Below are 21,537 nucleotides of genomic sequence, written 5' to 3'. Positions count from 1 at the left end.
ATGAGGTTAATAACTTGCTGTCAATCAATTCTATATTTTATCGTGAGGACTATAGTTTCGGGGATAAAAACTCATTTTCAAATCTTCAGTAGTCAAATTGTCAAACATATCTTCTTTCACTTGCTGTTGTCAATAATACATTTCACGGAAACATATAGATTTACAAAATGTATGTATCGCCCTAGGCTGGCCAAGGAGAAACCAGACTTTTGGAAGTCTGGTTGAAAAAATGTATTATTGACAACGGCAAGTACAAGAAGATATGTTTGACGATTTGACCACTGAAGATCTACAAATGGGGTTTTAACCCCGAAACTATAGTCATAACGACAAAATATAGGATTGGTTGACAGGTCAGTAACCTCATTTTATGCAATATATGCAAATTGTGTCACAGTTTAATTGATATAGTAAATTGTTCCTAAGATCAATAAGTGATGGATGTCATAAACAAGAATAGCTATGCATTTTCTCTCCTTGAACGCTCTTCAAAAATATTTGCTAAATGTTTTTTTCATGTTGTCCTTGACCCCCCAGAATCTCCGGATGGAAGGGTGGAAGACATGTTCATCCCAGGATGCGAGGGGGTTGAGTCCTGCATCATGCGTAGAGGGGAAACCAAAGTCGTACATATACAGTTTATGCCTTGTGAGTATCTAGGAAAGCTCCTCTAGGTAAAGGTGTGGTTGTAAATAAATTAGAAACCACAAGGTTATCAAAAACTGCATAGGATAATATACGTTTGTTTATGACTTTTTAGTGGTAGTATTGCTTTTGAAAAGGCAGGCGTTCCCTTCTTACCAGTCCTAATGGTCTTTTAAGGCATATGCGTAAAACATTTGAAGCAAAGCCAAAGAGGAGCCATTACAGTATAAGAAAGAACTTGACTGATACATTTTAAGTGATTGCACTGGGTCATGAACCCTCAATATCACTACCTTGATTTCACAGTACATTGAGCTTCCGTCAGAGCTACCAACTCACCAAAATTGAATGATTTTTTTATTCAAAATCTTTTAAAATAATCTACAGTTAAGGATCCTTACAAAAAAATCTACTTACATCTTCATTAACAATTAATAGATAATCAGTAGCAATTATACCAAATAGAGTTCATTGATTTTATTACAAGTTTCAGCAAATAGCAAAACCATTGAAGCCAACGAGTCCTACATGACTGATTTCTAATTAGTAAGTTGAACAAGAACGGACTAAAAAAAGAACCCTGTGTCCCACCAGAATGAATGAATCTCTCGACTGTTACTGGTTCTTATGTTGAGGTCAACCATAAAGATGTAGGCCTAGTCCTTTAAAAAATAAACAGAGGTAGTTCTTGACATTTTTCTAGTCTAAAAGTGTCTTCAAATTCGCCATAGACACATGCATTATGTATTTTGCAGACAGACCTGTTGAGGCAGTGACTTCAATTGTACACGTCGAAGTAGGATGGTTCATCTTCCCAGTAACCTTGAATGAACCTAATGCTTGTCTACATAGTCTTCCTTGTCCTCTAGCTCCTTATACCAACTACGAATATGTCTTCAATATAACCATAGACGAGTCTTCTCGTACTGTAAGTATGCGATCGCAATCAATTTGTTAATTTACTGTGTACACTCTTCCTTGATAACGTCGTTTTAAGCATGCTAACCAATGTAATATAATTTTTCTAATAGGCTATATTATAAGTTATTCCTGGACTATTTCTTTATTACAATATTTCTCTATGGTTTTCTCTCTTGTAAGGACATTTTTCTATGAACTCCAAAAGAAGACCTTTCTTGTCCCTGTGTCTAAAATTATTAACTTGTCTCCTTGCACTGTATATGCCTTAAATCTTGATTTATGATTTCTTGACTTACTTCTCTTCAATTTAACACAGCTTGTTTGCACTCTAGTGTCTTTTGAACACACAACTTTAACAATTATCTCTTAATCTCTAAAAATCTTGGATTTTCTCCTAGTTGTTGCAACGTACATTGTTGTTACATTAAACAAGGTCCTTCATTGCCGAAAATCCTTAGACGATTCTCCCAGTAACAGCTTTCTTCTACTGTAACACAGTACTTCACTTGATCAAATTCTATGAGTTATATCACAATTTAATTTTTACTCCATTCTGTTTTGTCTTGACTTCTTGAAATCATTGCCTACCTTTTTGCTACAATCACAAGTTTGATGTTACCCTACCCTGTTGTCTCTTAGTTTGGAAAAGCTAACAAATTCATCTTAGTTTTCAGGCAAGATCAAATGGGAGCTGACTGATGAGGATGGAGAGGACCTCGCATGCGTAGAATTTGCTGGAGGAATTTCATGATGAAACAAATGGCGGCTGGTAAAATGGAGATGTCCTTCTTGGATAAAGAATATTGGACTAAGAAGACTATTAAGTAGTCAACTCAAGCACTTGACACATTAGACATTTTCTAGTTTGTTCCAAGGGAGCGGTTCAAACCCTGTTATTGCTTATAAAAATATCAACCTTTTGCTGCGTGTGGAAATGAATTGAGCTTAGTGTGGTCAAAATCCAGAATTGGCATTGCTACGGATTGGACAATCTTACTTTATTTGGTTCTTATTCCATCGTTAACAATTGAAGTTAAACTTTAGAATCGTCATGGCTCCTTTTCAGCCTTGTAAAGTGACAGGTAGCAAATAGTTGATTTATTATAATTTATTAAGTACGCCTAGACTAAATTATAGAGGACAATATGGCCAGTTGAAAATTAAAACAGGTGTTAGTATTTTTATTTAATTCTATTAAAATTCTTAAATTTATTCCAATAACACTATAATTTTTATTTTGGTCTCTTGTATTAGAATAAGTTTAAAAAATAGTTGTGTGTGTATGTTCGAGCCAAGCTTTATATTATATTAGTTTCCCGTAATAATTAATGCAGTTATGGGAGCTTTACAAACCTGTGTCTATATTGTCATAGACAAAAAGAATGAAATATAGACTGTCAGCCGTGCTGCAGTTACCATGGTTACCATAGGTTCTGGCGCACACCGCTGGAAACGCCGTGTAGTTACGTAGCGCGTACAATGTAACTACATGGCGCTTCCAGTGGTGTGTGCCAGAACTTATGGTAACCGCAGCACGCTGACGGTCTATATTTAGATCTATTTGTCTATGGTAATGTAAAATGATAAATTATAATTTTTTTCAAATTAAACAGCTATTTGGAATTATTTAAGTACTTAGTCCGGCAAATTCCAAATTTAAAATTAAATAAATATAATTTTGTAAGTTAAAATCAATGAAACTTTAAAAAATTATTATTTTTTTGTTTAGTATTTTTGTGATTTATTACTATGTTAGCCGTAAATTCATGTATACATTTCTTACGTTTGCTTAAATATTTTTATATATGCAGTTAACGTCACGTTAAAATAGTAACGTTAAAAATAAGGGAATATTTTAATTTTTAGTTTTGTATAAAATGCATTTTATTGTAATATTGTATTTTGTATTAGAGACCAATTATATATAAAAAAATAATTTTGTATCATGCTTAATTTAGTTGTTAATACTTAAAATAATACTTTGTGTTATTTCAAATGGATAAAAATTACAATTTACTATATTTATAAATTTTCGACTATCAATGATTTTACTCCTTTTAAGTAAAACTATTTATTCCTCCATAAGTATTGGTACGATCAAAATAAAAATATGAAATAGTTAACAAAATTGTGTCCAATGAGCAAAATAGTTTGCAATTTCACCAACACTAATAGGTGAAATTAGTTTATTAATTAATCTTATTAAGCAACTTGTGCTTAATAGGTTTGAGCACTGAAAGAAAAATAAACTTAATAAACGGGTTAAGAAGCGTTAAAGAAACTTTCGAACTTCTGGAAAGTTTCAATTACGAAGTGGAATTTCTTGTATTTTTACTTGCAAAGGAAATTAAGAATGTTCTCTGTTAGTTTTAGTGCAGGCTATTAAGAACTACTTATATAATTAGTTGTAATCAATGGTTGGATATTTATAGAAAATATAGTACATTGTATTTTTTGCATTATTTACAGATAACAACAGAAATATTAAAATGATCCTAATTGTATTACAAATGAGTAGTTAAAATAAATTAACAATATTTAATTTTTTATATATATTAAAAAATAAATTATATAATCTCAAACCTTTATGGAATTTTAAATTGACTTTTTACTTAACTAAATGGGTTAATTAGTTATCGATTACATTCCAAGTTAATCAGATGGAAAACGTAATTGTAAAGGCACAGGTGAATTCGTTCTGTATTTAAATGTACTACTGTAGCTTTAAATTATACTAGAAATCAGGTACCTCTGGTGTGAATAACCATGGTAACAAAATTATCAATTCCCCAATACTGTTTCTATAGTCAAAGGTAACAGCATAGATGAAGTAACATTTCACCTATGGTAATAGCTTGAACAAGGTATGATTTTATAATCCTTCGAAATTCAACAGTTTTTACTATTTTCAGATTGTTAAGTAACCGGTGGGGCACACGGAAGATTTCTCAGGTGCCGTTTGACGTCACTAACTGCTGACGTCACTAACTGCTGCGTCTGAAGAAACAGACAATTTTATAATTTTCTATTATTAAATTAAACTAACATAACCTAACCAAACTAACCAAACGTGCTGATAATGGAAAAATCTAATAAAGGTTTACTAATTTAAAAAATAGTTTTGTTCATAAAATACAATTATAATTGCCTAAAATTTAATTTTTTAATTATAAAATTAAACTGTCATAACCTTACCAAACCAACCAAACTTGCTGATATGAAAAAATTGTTGATAAAAAGTTAGTGCCGCCGGCAGGATTCGAACCCGGAACATTCGGAAAATCAGCCCGCAATGCTATCCACTGCACCACCGAGGCCCATGGCTCAATACCGTATCGTTGCGGTATTGGTGTTCCCTCAAAGTGACGTCAGCAATTAGTGACGTCAAACGGCACCTGAGAAATCTTCCGTGTGCCGTTTCGGTTAAGTAACCATTATGTTCAATGGAAGTAATATTAAACCCTTTTCAAGTTTTGTACTTCAAATATTTGTTCATACAAACAACTGAAATGAATTTCCCAGTAAATATTAATAATTCAGCAACAGTTGTACAACTGAAGGCAATTAATAACTTTTTGATTTGTTGGCTTTAGACGGAAGGAAGTGAGAGAACATCTAAATCGTTTTTAAAGTTCTTAGCTAAATTCTGTTTATTCCCGTGGGTAAAATCAGATATAAATTATTTTCTTGGCTGGGGAAGCGTTACTTGATAAATAACGCTGTTGCAAAAAAGATTTAAAAACTTGACAAAACTTTCAGGTTGCAGAACAGTTAACATAATATTTTTCACACGAGATATTTGTTTTTAATTTTTCAAAGAGTTTCGGATAGTGTAATACAGTTGATGCATGTATGTTTTAACCACACGAATTGTTTTTTTTTTATTATTTAAGCATCATCATGCGGTAAATGTAATTTAGAAATTAGGGGTTTTTCCTATAATTAGCTAATACAGTTTTAGTAAACTTCAAACCTTAATTAAACTCACAACACAATTATTAAATGATTTTAAGAAAATAATTAAACCTAAGAAATACGTAACGGAATGAACGACTATCAATGAATTTGTAGAACAAAATAACATTTTGGATCAAAAGTTTAAACGAATTTGTTAATTTATGTAAAATGCATACAATATTTCTTTCATAATGAATACAACTAGGAACTTCTTCAATATTGTTTGATACATTATGTATTACCTAATAAAACCACTATAAATTTATGGATCGGTCTTCTATGTCGTCTGGTTAAACATGAGTTTATATTAATGAATTGATAACAGTAATCTCTTGTTGCACAAACGTTGCATATTATTGTTTCATCCATTGTAATCAACAAAGCTTTCCTTTTATATGAACCAAGATTAATAACCTCAAAAAATTTAAAATTAAGTAAAAGAAAATGCTTATGAAAGTCGTTAAGACTCTTCGCTCCTTAACAAGGAATTATAATTTTAAATATTTTAAGGGCTTTATGTATCAAGTTAATATTAAGTTTGCACACTATCCTCGTACTCATATCAAGTGTAACACTAATAAGTAGATAACATTAAGTGATTTTATAGATTTTAGTTTTTGTAACATTACGAAAAAATATTTAATCCATTTGATTTGTGAAGAAATTTTGATATTGTGACATTGAAACTTCTGTGTGTTAGGTTAAGGAGAGGGGCTTCAGTTAATCAATACTTTAAGGTTAAAAGCACGGAAATAATCCAAAGATTAAACTAATTATTAAATGGATAAGTGGGATTTAAGTCTTAGGCAACATAGGGATTCAGGAAAGTGATAAAGAGTGATAAAGAAGCTTCAAAACTTTTAGAAAGTTTTAACTAACGGGGCCCGTTTATTTGTATCTTTACTTCCGAAGAAGATTCCGTTGAATAATTTATTCCTAGTTGATTTATAAGACTATAATTCTATCTTGAATACTAGAAAGTTTCAACAAAATGTAGTTTTATAATAATGCAACAGATTATAAAAATATGTATGAGTGAATCGAAATAATTATTTTAGTAATATTGTTTCGTGGAACTGTAAAACGATGACTAACTTATTGTTTTCACACTACATAAAGACTTGGAAACATAAATACAGCATAGAATACCCTTAATAAATATATATAGCCTTAAAATATAAAGGTGTACATACAAACTTGTTTCGGTTTTTTCATACAAATTGTCAATATTTATATTTACTAGATGTCGTCCAGTGGGCGAAATTCGACCAAAAATTAATGTACATACTTCTCTATTTTCATCCAACGCTGTAAATAAAACATGTGATTGGCATTTCGTCCATTTGTTCTAATTTTCTGTTTATATTTCATTGTTATTTCATCACCAGCTTAGCAACCCATAATTCCCATGTTATTTTTTATTTGGATTCATTTTTGTGCTTATTTTTGAGCCTATTTTAATTTATAAAGGGATTCTGCACATCTACAGGAAAATAACTTTCTAACAGTATGCATAAATTTTCTTTGCAATGCACACGAGCACGAACTGAGAAAAAAGGTTTTAAAGAAACGTGCTTGCCTATTAATATATAGATGCACTGTGTATGCAATACTCCCTGGTGTGGATTAACTTCCGCACTAGTGAGTACTACGACTATCCGCAGTACTATCCTGATAATTAGACCTAATCATTAATTACAAGGCAAAAATGTGTTTCACTATAAACTGTAGGTCCCTTAGTTGTCATTTTCTGTATGGACTATTAATTAACAGCTGTGTCAAAGGAATATGTCGGCCTTAATCACTAACAAGACTACAAGATCGCGCCACTCATCCTACACTCATCCTTCACTCATATTTGAGTTAAAATACGCACATAGTGGCGTCCTCATCTTAAATAATTGATAATTGATAATTGAAGACTACAAGATCGAGCCACTCATCATACACTCATCTCCATTCATACTTGGCTTAAAATACCTACATAGGTATGGTCGCCATTTCATAAGAAAGTATGAAAGTTGTTAGAAATCAATATTGTATCACGTACGTTAAATAGTAAAACAGATTATTAGCCAAGGCAAATTAGACTTGTACCTCCTATAATTTGATTGAAAATCAATTCAGACAAATGAAAATTCACTTAGTCTGCAGGTTTGCTGCGCCAGGGTATTAGTTTTTATCTGGATTTCACTTAGTAACTATCATATCACTGCTTCAAGTTATAATTCGATAATTTGTTTGATAGATAAATGATTTTGTAAATTATTCAAATAATTCTATTAAATTTTAAAAAAATTGGATGGGGTGGAATCGTAAGAATTGTGTCAAACATAATTCAACCCATTCAGTTCTTTCCGACCTGAATCAAAGGTTAACAGTTTTAAAAGAAGTATTGACTTACGGAACAAAGAGAACAAAGGAATCCCAGCTTCTTTGCAGATTCAGGCCATTCTTCTCTTTCAGCTCATTGCTTTTCGTGACCTTTAAAAGTTAAAGAGCATAATTAGATTCGACATCGAGACCAACCTTCACCGACACAAAGGAACAAAGAACTTCGCTGTGTTGAATTAATAATGGGAGAACTGGTGGGTTGACTTTTTGTTGAACAAGTTGTAAGTTTTACAATTTTATAGCTTAAAAGTTGATTTGGACCAAGATTTAGTATAGTTATGTCCACCTTCTGGTAAAAAATTGGCTTCTTCTTAAAATAAAAAAAGTACACCAATATAATTTACAGCATGGAAATCGTTTTTATGAATTTTTGACCGTTTAAAATCAAATTCATTCATATGTAACAGGATTAAAAAATTATATTTAGACTTCCCAAGAAATATAAAATTTTGAAGACAAAAAACCGTGGTGTAATCTGCTGAAATGGTATACCAACAACTAATTACAATATTACTATTTAAAGGTTCTTCCAAAGGAAGAGATACCATATAACATACTAATAATAACTCCTATGACTTTGGGTATGGGGAATATCTTATTCATTGAATGACAACCATATTTGGCAACTAACGCAATTAATATCATTATTGTTTTTACACTTATTACTCTTTAAACAATGCTAAATGCTCAAAATATGAATATTTCACCCGATTTATCGCAGTTGGATGAATTAACGTAAGGCTTGAAAGTAACCGTCGATTTCGACGGGTTTCACCTAGTTACAATATTTAGTGTCAAGTGAAAAATCAATCAGCTATTTGCTATAATATTACATTGACTTTTATAAAATGCACTAATACCCTCTAGTGAGATGGTCCCGAACGTTGTCTATTTTCTTAGCTTCAAATGTTTACATTACGTGGGAAGTCTATTCTGTCAATGGTATTACTAAATCCATAGTTACTGTGTTATATCAATATATCTGTGAGAACTCAAAAGGACACACTAAATATTGACCAATGGAAAACGTGAACGCATAAGCTTTCGCATGTCCTTAAAATCCACTCGGGCTAAGCTCCGTGGATGTCCGTGGATTAGATGAAGCTTTTGAAAGTAAATATTGATTGGTCACCATGTCAACTATTATAAACGATCGCACTTGACGTTAACTTTGTTTACATTTTGTTTGATTTAGTAATTTCGTTCTGCACCAAATATGTTTGGTCTTAATCAAAAAATATCCAAAAGATTTTTTTTTACTAACCCTATATTAAAAAGTAAAAATCTTTGTTAATTTGAAAATAAATTTATTAGTTTGTGAAATAATACGAGTTGCGTAATTATAGCAAAACAAAAGGGGAGCTAAAATGTAATGAACAAAGATTAAAATTAGCAGAATTAGTAGAAAGTATGGTGAAGTATGAGGAAAGATGTAGTACTTCACATGAGCCAAAACATTTTTCAATCCTTGCTCAGAACAGAAACAGTTTTGCAGTCATTTTAAGCCATAGTGATAAAATATTATATTACTACTGTAACCCCAAGATCGCACTACTCATCCTACACTCATCCCCATTCATACTTGGCTTAAAATACCTACTATGTATGGTCGCCATTTCATAAAAAAGTATTAAGAACATAAATTGAATTTCGTCCTCATTTATCATGCCTAAGTTCCCACAAATGTTGTCTGTAATATTAATATTTGTCTGTATAGTTGTACTAAAACCGAACTACAACCGTTAGACCAACTAGAAACTTGGATTACGTTAAAACTTTGACAATCACCGAAGAAAAAGTCCACTTTATTCACAATACACTATGTATCCAAGCCAGATAACATTTTATATGTACAAAATCAACTTCGCATTTGATGTTAATGAATAAAAGTAAAATAAATGTGATTTAAATTAGCTTATTTACAACAAGCAATTTGTATACTCATATTATAAAACTATCTTTTTTGTCTGAATATTATCCATGAACGTTGCAGTCCCACGTTCATGTCTCATGAGACAGTTCAGAATAACAATTAAATTAGTTCTTTTAAATAAGTTGACCCACCGAGTGTTTACTCTAAAATACTGTTTTCGTCCTTAAGTACTTTCCTGTTAAAGAGGACATACATTATTACCGACGATTTCTTTTTGACATATTGATAATTTTGTTTTCGTTTACGATTCATATTACTTTTGTTTTAATATCTTAAAACGCATTTAAATTACAAATTAAGATCTAACCTTGTATAGGCAAAAAATAGCCTATATATTGAATTGAGAAATGAAACTATTCTAAACTAACCAAACTTGCTATAGGCTAAGTTACCGTTTCAAGACTTGGCCTAAGAACTGGCTAAGACCTGGACCCAGGACCGATTAACTTTTTCGTTTTGAGGTCCCTTTGATGAATTTGGTACAAACGTGTAAACCTCCATTTATTCGAAAGAGTTCGCGAACCAGCATGATCTGGCTATGGGAACGAGGTTTTTTCTTTTTTTATGGAGAATAAGTCAACTGTTGTAGTTTGCTTGTTTATGTACATATTTTGATCAAATTTGGAAAATATATTCTTTTCTTACTAAACTACAGTAGGCCTATTATAATTTTACAACAAAAACACTTTTTTACCCTCCCTGTTGCAGCAAACCAAAATACTCGTCAACCTAATTCTATTTAAATAGGGAATAAATGTGATATTTTTAAGGAGAGATTTTAGTTTTGAACCCACGACACCAGCACGAATTCTTTACGCTTGCTGGACCAGGCAATATAAAAAACTAGTTTTGTTTGTGTTTGGTAATTTCTCCTCCATCCTTAAAATAAAGCCCATCAAAAATTTAACTCTGAAGATTTATAAAATTTTAAATATAAGTTTACTACGGGTTATCTTTGTAAGATAAAATCCTTTTTAGGAAACAGAGTTTAATGTAAGTAATGAATTAGGGTAAGTACAAATCACGAATATTAGAACAGAAACGTAGTTATTTCAAATCTTTGGGGGTAATTCCTTATCTTTTATAAAATACAACCGAATGGAAATATCGATTATTCGATAAATCAATTATTTTATTCGATATATCGATCAATATTGTCATTTGGTTGCTTTTGACAACAGATATAGAAGTCTACCCATCTTTAGAAGAAATACTCACATTATTCATCGTCCTATTAAATTGGTCAAAATCTCTTCACAGCATTGTAACTACTTTCTGTATTTCCACATCTTCAAAATAAATTGTCACTTTGACTTTTTGGCATGTCCGCACTACCCCGTAAAATCAGCAAATATCAAAACTGAAAAGCACTAAACAAACGTTGTATTTGGTTACAAATCAAAACAATAACAAAGAACAAAAAGAATAAACAAACCTATTGGAAAAATCAGCTGATCAATTAAATTTACAAAGAGTAATCAAAGACATGAGATCATAAACTTTGAACAATTACGTCACTGACCCGAATCCTACATGAAAAGAAACTAATGGTTGAAAAATAATGGTTTTCACGTTTTCTGACAGTTTCTTTAAATAATAATACAAACACAGTTACTTTTGTACCATTTGTTTATGTTTATGATCCATACAGATTTTGTTCTAATATACGGTTAAAGCAACGAATTATTTACCTTGTATTACCTGCAATAGCAAAGCGGCAACCTCTAGGCAGTAATGCATAGTGAATCGGTCTAGTTTTTGCAGGCGCATTAATTGTTTATTTTAATTGCAATAAAGGCTCTGTATGTAAACTACATAACCTTACTTAAATATAATCTCATAGATTACAAACATTTTATTTTTCTTTTCCGAGTCGTTTAGGTCTTATACCTGACCAACTTTCATGATTGAGGTCTCAAGTTGTGAAGTCATAAACGCACAAATTTCACATCAAGCAATTTCCATTTACCTTACTGCAATTCCACTAAAATGTTCCATTAAAATTGATCGATTTGATTTAAATAACAACGATTTTAATGAGTACTTAGGTTTTCTAATACAAAGAATATAAGGCATGTTTTTTATTGAATTTTTTTTTAAATAAACAAATATGCATAACTGCATTATCATAGATCCATAAACAAGCAAAATACAACAGTTTTTTTATTCTCCATAGGAATAACAAGGGAATTTTAAATTTACTCTTTATTTAAATTTTTCTGTTCGTTGTTAAGCATAGACCAAATACGCTTCAATATACAAAATTATTTATTTTTTACGCAAAACAGTTTGGAAAGAAATACCAAATTTCTTCAGCCACATCAAACCTGCAGATGAATTCCATTTGCCTGATTAGATTTACACTAAAATACAGCTTTAAAAATATTTTATTATGGCACACAATGAGAACTTTACTTCTTTCTATGCTTTAGTTGCAGTAGTAGAACATTATGGCTATGGTAGATGTGACTATAGCATTCTGTAAAAAAGAACAAAATTTTCTTAAACCGTTTTCTCTCCCATTGCAAACGCAAAGCAAAAGTATAGCTGCAAAAACAATTTTTTACTTATACGCCAACTCTGTACGAAAGACGGGTACTCTGCTAGTTAAAATTAAAATATTATTAAATAAATTACAAGGGTTCTAATGTTTTTATAATGTGTTCAACTATAAATGTAAATGTACTAATTAACATTTAAACTAGCCCTCATTGATGTAAATACTTATAATTTATATATATATATAAACCATATATAAACTAGAGGTCATTCAATGGTCGAAAACTCGACCAAATTATTTTATGTACAAACCTCTCTAATTTCACCTCACACTGTAAATAAGAAATGTGATAGCAATTTCTTTGATTTCCTGTTTACGATTTTTTTTATTTTTAAATGAAATATGCAAATTTGGCTCGAATTAAATTGAGTTGGTGGGAAAATATGCCTCCCGAAATTGGAGTGGAAAGGGATAAGGAAAATTCGCTAAAACACGAAACCCAATTTTAACCCCATAAATCACGTTTCGGGTGAATTCGGATACGTTGATTTAACGTGATTAACGCTCTCCATAATGCAGATAGACGTAATCTATCTATCTATATATTAATAGGCAAGCATGTTTCTTTAAAACCTTTTTTCTCAGCTCGTGTGAATCGTAGGGAAAATCTACGCATACCGTTGGAAAGCTATTTTCCTGTAGGTGTGCAGAATCCCTTTATAAATTTAAATAGGCTCAAAGATAAGCACAAAAAATGAGTTTAAAAATTTGAAAAAATTAACATGGATCTTATGCGTTGCTATGCTGGTTACGAAATAACAACGAAATATAAACAGAAAATCAAAACAAATGGAGGAAACTCCAATCACATGTTTTATTTACAGTGTGGGGTGAAAATAGATAAGTGAGAACATTACATATTTTTGGTCGAGTTTCGACCACTGGACGACCTCTCGTTATATTTTAATACAAGGTAGTTCGTGTGGGTGACTGGTCGGTAGGAGATGATTAGGTATATAAGCCAATCATCGGTCTCAGGTAAGAGACACGACTCTCGGCTTTGCAAATAAAAGTTTTAATGAAATGTAGACCACAAAATAAGAAAAGACTGGTTCCTGATTGGATGTTAGTAGCTAGTCATGTTCTATAGTAATACCAGAAACAAAAGAACCCTGGGCCGTTTCGAGCCGCGCAGGTTTGAATGGTACACCCCACCTACCTGCGCGAACCACGTGATCTTTTCGTTTCTGCGCAGGTTGTTTTGTTCTTGGTATATCTATAGTTACTCAAACTTCCCTGCGAGTGTCAACGGATACAGAGGACTCATAGTAAACTACCGCGGCTTTGAAACACAATATTGTCCTATAGTTTATATTACACGAATGTTATTTTTCTTTTAGCTTAGAGCTAAATTATTTTCCAACCTTAATATTATTAAATAATTAATAAACTTTGGAAGAATTTAGTAGTATTTGTTTCACTGACATCTAGCGGAGAATAGGTGAACTGGCTACACTGGGTGGTGGCATCTAGCGGCGATTATGCGAACTGCAGCCAGTACCAGTATTCACATTCTTCTTCGTCTGAATTAAATCTGTCGAAATTTAATTTCTTCCCAGCGTTGTAACTACTTTCTGTTTTTCCATATCTTCAAAATTGTCACTTTGTATTCTTCGTGGCATGACAGCCACAATGTAAACTCACCATATATTAAAACTGAATTGGTTACAATCAAAACAATACAGTACATACAACAAAAACAATAAACAAACGTATTTTGGAAGTCAGCTGATCAATTAAATTAACAAAGAGTAATAAAAAACATTGGTTCATTAGCATTAAAAATACGTCACTGGCCTGGCCCGAATCCTGTACAGAAAACATGAACATAATGGTATCCACGTTTTCTGACAGTTTTGATTGAATAATTCAAACATATTTACATTTAAACCATTTGTTTACGTTTATGTTCGGGCTATTTGACGGTAAAATATGTCCATTATTATCCATTCCGTTTCTGTTCTAATATCCAAGGTATAGTTGCACGGTGCTATGCATAAAGGAACCAAACACCATCCTTAAAGATATTTTGATAAGACTGCCATCTTGTAGGGAAATATTAGAGCTAACTCTTAATTTAAATCTTATTATTGTAAATATTAGCATAATTTGTAAATATATTGACAACACCAATAATTAACTTGTATAGATTAGTGCAGTTTTAAAGGGGTCAAGTGAACCAACAGCAATATTTTTGACTCTTGGTTCTGTTATAAATTATTAAATAATATCCATTGTAACCTTTTGAAATGATAAATAATTGCTTTTATTATAGTAACAGATTATTTACACCGTGTCACCATGGCGCCTGCAACAGCAAAGCGGCAACCTCTGGTAGTAATGCATGGAGTCTGTTTAGTCTTTGCAGGCGCAGTTAAGTTGTACTTCTATAAATTCATACACAAAAAACATTTTTGAATAAAAATAAACAATCCCAATAACATTGGTTATTAATTGAGTTCTTACTGCTATCTATAATCTATAATATTAAAACGAAACTGTGTTTTTTATTTCACGATTCTGAATCAACCACTCGACGGATTTTCATGATGTTTGTGTTGAAAGAAAGACAATTTTGAGAACTAGGGAATGTCAAAGCCATAATTTTAGTTTATGGTCCCAGTTTTTTAGAAATTAGGTTTTAATTTTCGAAAAGTCTAGCAGCCGACGCTAACATTCTAAACTATCTTTTGGTGTAATATAATTTGCTTAGCATAACAGCTGTAAACATTCGGCGTTTGTGACACAAATTCAGCATTTGGATTATAATGGCATGCATAGGGTTGTATTATTTATACTATATGTAATGCTATACTCATTGATACGCTCATTTATTTGGTAAGAGGATGACAGGCTATTTAAATATACATGGTGAAATGCTAGATGTTCTGATTTATTTTTAGAGCAGTCTTTAAAATTTTAAGTTTGTTTTAGTGCAATATAATTTGTTTTAACTAACAGCTGGTGGAATATAACAATATTCTATAGAACTATCAGTTTAGTTATTATTATGTGATTTTGCCATTGATTATAGGAGATAAGTAAGATTCTATAACCACTGATGTATACAAATTAAAGCTCTGTCCCTGAGTCTTCAAATGACAGGTTTTTTTCAAATTATTTTTCTGTTCGACTTTTTAGGGAAAGAATAGGAAAATAACAAAATTTACATGTTTTAATTAATCTCGGCAGCTTTTTGTTTACAATAAATGTTTAACCGATTAAACTTTGCTCTGATTAGAAATGGAAATATTGACATGACTACAGTTTTAGTTGACTACTCAATTCCCGTACGTAGGACGGGCCAACAGCTTGTTTCGGTAAATTTGTTAAGAAGTAATATGGCTACTAAACAAAACATTGTTATACACATAACAAATTAAAACGTATAGTGTAAATGCAATTTACTAACTAAATTAATAGTTGCTAACAAAGATGGCATCCTTAATGTGATAGTTGTATATGAGTGTAGTTAGTGTGTAATCGTATTATGCATTGACTTTTTGTAGCGGACGGTTCTTAGCTTGAATCATTACGTTTACCTTTTTCCACTAAATAAAGCGTTGGGAAGGCTTCGTCGTATATTTTAATTGCAATAAAAGCTCTGTATTTTAGAAGTAAAATTAACAATTCAACATCAAAACAAGTATGCTAAAAAAATGTATGATAAATATTTTTAACGACAGTTTTCAGCTATGATACAATATTTAATAGTTAAAATAATCATTACATTTTACTTCTAGATTACGTAACAAAGCATAAAATATTAAATGTTATAAAAAAATTGATACAGTTCTATGCTCTAATTGTTATTAGCCCCAACCTCTTTAAAGTTCAATCAATAATAATTAAAGATTGGCACGCCGCTAGGTGCGTATTTTAACCCAGGCATTAGTGAAGGATTAGTGGCGAGATCTTGTAGTCTTGTGACTTATCCCATCTTGTTCCTTAGCCACAGCTGTTATTAATATCCCATTTATGAGGACGAAAAGAAAGATTATAAACTTGTAACAAAAATACAGCAACGCAGATTAATACGTGTGTCGCACATGTAAACGGAATAGTTATTTGTGCAACTAGTGAGCAAAGTGGCACTTTGCTGCACACGAGAGCAATGTTACTGATCTCGAGTGCAGCAAAGGCCTTTTGTACTCGTAAATAATTAGTCTTTTAAACACTATACAACACGTTTTTAGGTTCAGCTGGCAACACAAATAGGTGCCCTAGAGAAAGTAGTACACGGTCCGTATCACTCCGCTAGTTTTCCGCAATGTGCTCCGCGACTTGAGAAAATAGTTCCGTATGTTTTTGTAAGTTGAAGTGGTTTCTGCACTTAAAAAAATGCTTTAACGGTATTTTCTTGTTAATTAAGATCGTAGGAATGTTTTAAAAACTTGTAAAAGAAAAGTCCAGAAAGTTCAGAAATACCGAAACTATAAACACGAAATGACAGGTTAAATAGTAGTTATAATAGTCAATCAGCTGTTCATAGTATTATTATCTTTAAGTGTTGCCAACCTATTTCCAAGCGTACACGGATAATAGAACTACGCTGTTTTGTTGGAATCCTGATGTGCGCCAAAGTATAAACCGTACGACAAAGTATAAATATGCAGCAATTAGCAGCTTTCTGTACCATAAACAGTACAAGGAATCCAACTTTGTCGGGTGACTGTAGGAAAAACCATTCTCACTGTTTAAATATTACAAGTACAACACAATCCTGATTAATGTCAGAGATAGATGAGTAATAAGCCAATCATCGGTCTCAGGAAAAAGACACGACTCTCGGCTTTTCAAATAATGAGTTGTACTTGTATTAAAAATGGATTGGAGTTCCTCGTGATGTTAGCAGCTAGTCATGTTCCAGCTACTCAAAACTCCCTGCGAGTGTCAACCGATACAGGGGCTCATAGTAAACTACTGCGGCTTTAAATCACAATATTGTCCTATAGTTTATATAACACGAATGTTATTTTTCTTTTAGCTTAGAGCTAAATTATTTTCGAACCTTAATATTATTAAATAATTAATAAACTTTGGAGGATTTAGATGTATCCGTTTCACTGACATCTAGCGGAGAATAGGTGAACTAGCTACACCGGGTGGTGACATCTAGCGGCGATTATGCGAACTGCAGTCAGTGCCAGTATTCACATTCTTCTTCGTCTGAATTAAATCTGTCGAAATTTAATTTCTCCACAGCATTAAGGTTGTAGCTACTTTCTGTGTTTCCATATCTTCAAAATTGTCGCTTTGTATTCTTCGTGGCATGTCCGCTCCGCCACGATGTAAAATTACCATATATTTAAACTGAATTGGTTACAATCAAAACAATACAGTAACATACAACAAAAACAATAAACGGTACTTCAGTATTAAACGGAGGCCACATTTTGTCAGCGCGCTGCGGCGGTTATGTTAGGTTGGGTTATCGTAAATATTATGGGTGTAGGACTTTCCTCGCTTCGTTATGAATCGAACGATACTTTCTATTATGATAACCCAACCTAACATAACCGCCGCAGCGCGCTGACAAAATGTGGCCTCCGTTTAATACTGAAGTACCCAATAAACAAACGTATTTTGGAAATCAGCTGATCAATTAAATTAACAAAGAGTAATAAAAAACATTGGCTCATTAGCATTAAAAAATACGTCACTGGCCTGGCCCGAATCCTGTACCGAAAACATGAACATAATAGTATCCACGTTTTCTGACAGTTTTGATTGAATAATACAAACATATTTACATTTAAACCATTTGTTTATGTTAATGTTCGGGCTATTTGACGGTGAAATTCCATTATTATTATCCATTCCGTTTCTTTTCTTCCCAAGGTATAGTTGCACGGTATACGCATTAAAGAACCAAACACCATCCTGATTTGAAATTTTGATAAGACTGCCATCTTGTAGGGAAATAATAGAGCTAACTCTTAATTTTAATCCTATTATTGTAAATGTTAACATAATTTGTAAATATATTGAGAACACCAATACACTTGTATAGATTAGTGCAGTTTCATAAGGGTCAAGTGAACCAACAGCCATATTTTTTACTCTTGGTTCTGTTATGCATTATTGAATAATATCCATTGCTACAATTTAAAATGATAAATAATTGCTTTTATTATAGAAACAGATTATTTACACCGTGGCGCCTGCAATAGCATAGCGGCAACCCCTGGCAGTAATGCATGGAGTCTGTTTAGTCTTTGCAGGCGCAGTTAAGTTGTACTTCTATAAATTTATATACAAAAAACATTGAGTGCATACAAAAATAAAAAATCCCTATAACAATGGGTTTTCATTGAGTTCTTACTGCTATTTCGGTAAATTTGTTAAGAATATATACGGCTACTAAACAAAACATTGTTAGGCACATAACAAATTAAAACGTATAGTGTAAATGTAAGTTACTAACTAAACTAATAATTGTTAACAAAAATGGCATCCTTGATGTGATAGTTGTATATGAGTGTAGTTATCGTTTTATCGTATTATGCATTGACTTTTTGTAACGAACCGTTCTTAGCTTGAAGTATTACGTTTACCTTTTTCCACTAAATAAAGCGTTGGGAAGGCTTTCGTATATTCTAATAGTAATAACAGCTCTGTTGTAGTTAACGATATAACTTATCATGATAGTTATACTGTATAAAAAAAATTAATACACAATATTTTTTAACGACAGTTTTCACCCATGATACAATATTTAATAGTTGAAATAATCATTACATTTTACTTCTAGATTACGTAACAAAGCACAAAATATTGAATTTTATAAAAAAATGGATAACGTTTTATACTTTAATTGTTATTAGCACCAACCTTTCTAAAGTTCAATCAATAATTTAAGATTGGGACTCCGCTAGGTGCGTATTTTATTTTTAACCCAGACATTAGTGAAGGATTAGTGGCGAGATCTTGTATTCTTTTTGTTAGTGACTTTTCCCATTTTGTTCGTTAAACACAACTGTTATTTAATAGCCAATTAATGAGGAATAAATAGAAAGATTATAAAGTCCCTTGTAACAAAAATACAGCAACGAAGATGATACGCGCGTCATACGTGAAAACGGAAAACCCAAACACACTGGTTTAATGTTATTACAAGTTTTGCCCCGGCCTAACCTAACCTACAAACTAGTGTCCTAATACCTCACAGCACAGAAAACGTACTACTATCTATATATATATAAGGCAAAGCCCTCACTGACTGACTGACTGACTGACTGACTCACTCACTCATCACTAATTCTCCCACTTCACACTTACCTAGAAGGCTGAAATTTGGTACACTGATTCTTTAGGCATTAAATAGGAAAACTAAGTGGTTTTTATTCTAATCGGACTCTCGGGCTCCGCCCCAGTGGCTCTGGAGTTTCCCATGTAAACCTAATGAGTACCCATATTTAAATGGAATTAATGAATCATAACAGCTGTTTCAATTAAACAAGTTGGTTCTGTTCTATGATGTTCAATAGCATTAAAGTTACAAGGATTACCAACAGAGTGCAGCACTATTATTTTTTTTTATATATATTTGACAACAGCTAATTTGAAACCAGAAGGTGAGTGAGCGTAGCGAACGAACTTCAACCCGGAGGCGAGGTAGCGTAGCGAACGAGCTAACCTGAAGGCAAGTGAGCGCAGCGAACGAGCTCCAACCGTAAAGGTGAGTGAGCGTAGCGAACGAACTTCAACCAGGACGTGATTGAGCCATGCGAACGAGCTCACATATGAAGTTAAACGGGGCAAAGCCCGTTACCTATAAGTAGCCTATACCTATAAGTAGCCTAGTAACCTATAATAATATACATGTATATTATAATAATATACATATATATGTATATTATAGGTTACTAGCTGTGCCCGCGAGCTTTGCCCCGTTTAACTTCATATGTGAGCTCGTTCGCATGGCTCAATCACGTCCTGGTTGAAGTTCGTTCGCTACGCTCACTCACCTTTACGGTTGGAGCTCGTTCGCTGCGCTCACTTGCCTTCAGGTTAGCTCGTTCGCTACGCTACCTCGCTTTCGTAGTATATTTTAATTGGAATATAAGTTTAGTTTGTCGTAGTTATCTACAAAATTTTTCATCAAAATTTTTATTTTAAAAATTAATAAACAAATATGTTAAAAAGACAATTTTAAGCTATCAAAATTCGTCTTCTAGATTACGTAACAAAGCAGAAAATATATTATTTATTTTGTCAAAAATAAATTATCTAGACAATTCTTTATATTAATTGTTAACACCACCATTCTTAGTAACGTTCAATCAATCAATTATTTTATGATGGGGACGCCGCTAGGTGCGTATTTTAACCCAGACATGAGTGAAGGATTAGTGGTGAGGTCTTGTAGTTTTGTTAGTAACTAAGCCCAACTTGTCCCTAAACACAACTGTTTATTTAATAGCCCATTAATGAGGACGAAAAAAAGACAGATTATAAGGTCTCTGTAACAAAAATACAGCAATGCAGATTAATTCGTGTGTCGCACATGAAAACGGAAAAACCATTTTCACTGTTTAAATATGACAAGTACAACACAACCCTCATTCAAGTGAGTGGTCAGAGATAGATGAGTAATAAGCCAATCATCGGCCTCAGGTAAGAGACACGACTCTCGGCTTTACAAACAATTAAATAGTTTTCTCAACAATGGAGTAGTTCAACGTGCGATTGAATGTGAGAGGTTAGAAGGTAGTCATGTTCTAGCTACTCACAACTCCCTGCGAGTGTCAACGGATACAGAGGACTCATAGTAAACTACCGCGGCTTTAAATCACAATATTGTCCTTTATTTTATATTATACGAATGTTATTTATTCTTTTAGCTTAGAGCTAAATTGTTTTTGAACCTTAATATTATTAAATAATTAATAAACCCAGATGGATTTAGTGGGATTTAGTAGTATCTGTTTCACTGACATCTAGCGGTGAATAGGTGAACTAGCTACACTGGGTGGTGACATCTAGCGGCGATTAGGCGAACTGTTGCACGACTGGTGGTTCAGGTTCAACTAATGTGCTGGTTCTGCGTTCCTGTTTTCGGCGCGGGAGGGACGAGTTCGGTTCCTGACACATCCACTAAAGTATTTTTCAAGGCTGAAGAGAT

The 21,537-nt window shown here is 32.5% G+C and overlaps 1 protein-coding gene across 1 annotated transcript; it reads left to right on the top strand.

The window, feature by feature from the left end:
• Positions 1-542: 542 nt before the first annotated feature.
• Positions 543-2,444, top strand: LOC128991383 (NPC intracellular cholesterol transporter 2 homolog a). Its single transcript, XM_054414189.1, has 3 exons — positions 543-648; positions 1,401-1,573; positions 2,234-2,444. The coding sequence occupies exons 1-3, from the start codon at positions 564-566 to the stop codon at positions 2,315-2,317; spliced, it is 342 nt and encodes a 113-aa protein (XP_054270164.1). The 5' UTR covers positions 543-563; the 3' UTR covers positions 2,318-2,444.
• Positions 2,445-21,537: the final 19,093 nt, after the last annotated feature.

The sequence above is a fragment of the Macrosteles quadrilineatus genome, unplaced genomic scaffold (assembly GCF_028750875.1).
Source record: "Macrosteles quadrilineatus isolate MER2022 unplaced genomic scaffold, UCM_ALF_1.0 Scaffold_4__1_contigs__length_99947679, whole genome shotgun sequence".
Taxonomy (NCBI): Eukaryota; Metazoa; Arthropoda; class Insecta; order Hemiptera; family Cicadellidae; genus Macrosteles; species Macrosteles quadrilineatus.
The sequence above is the reverse complement of the archived record's forward strand: the minus strand, read 5'-3'. Positions and strand labels throughout refer to the sequence as shown.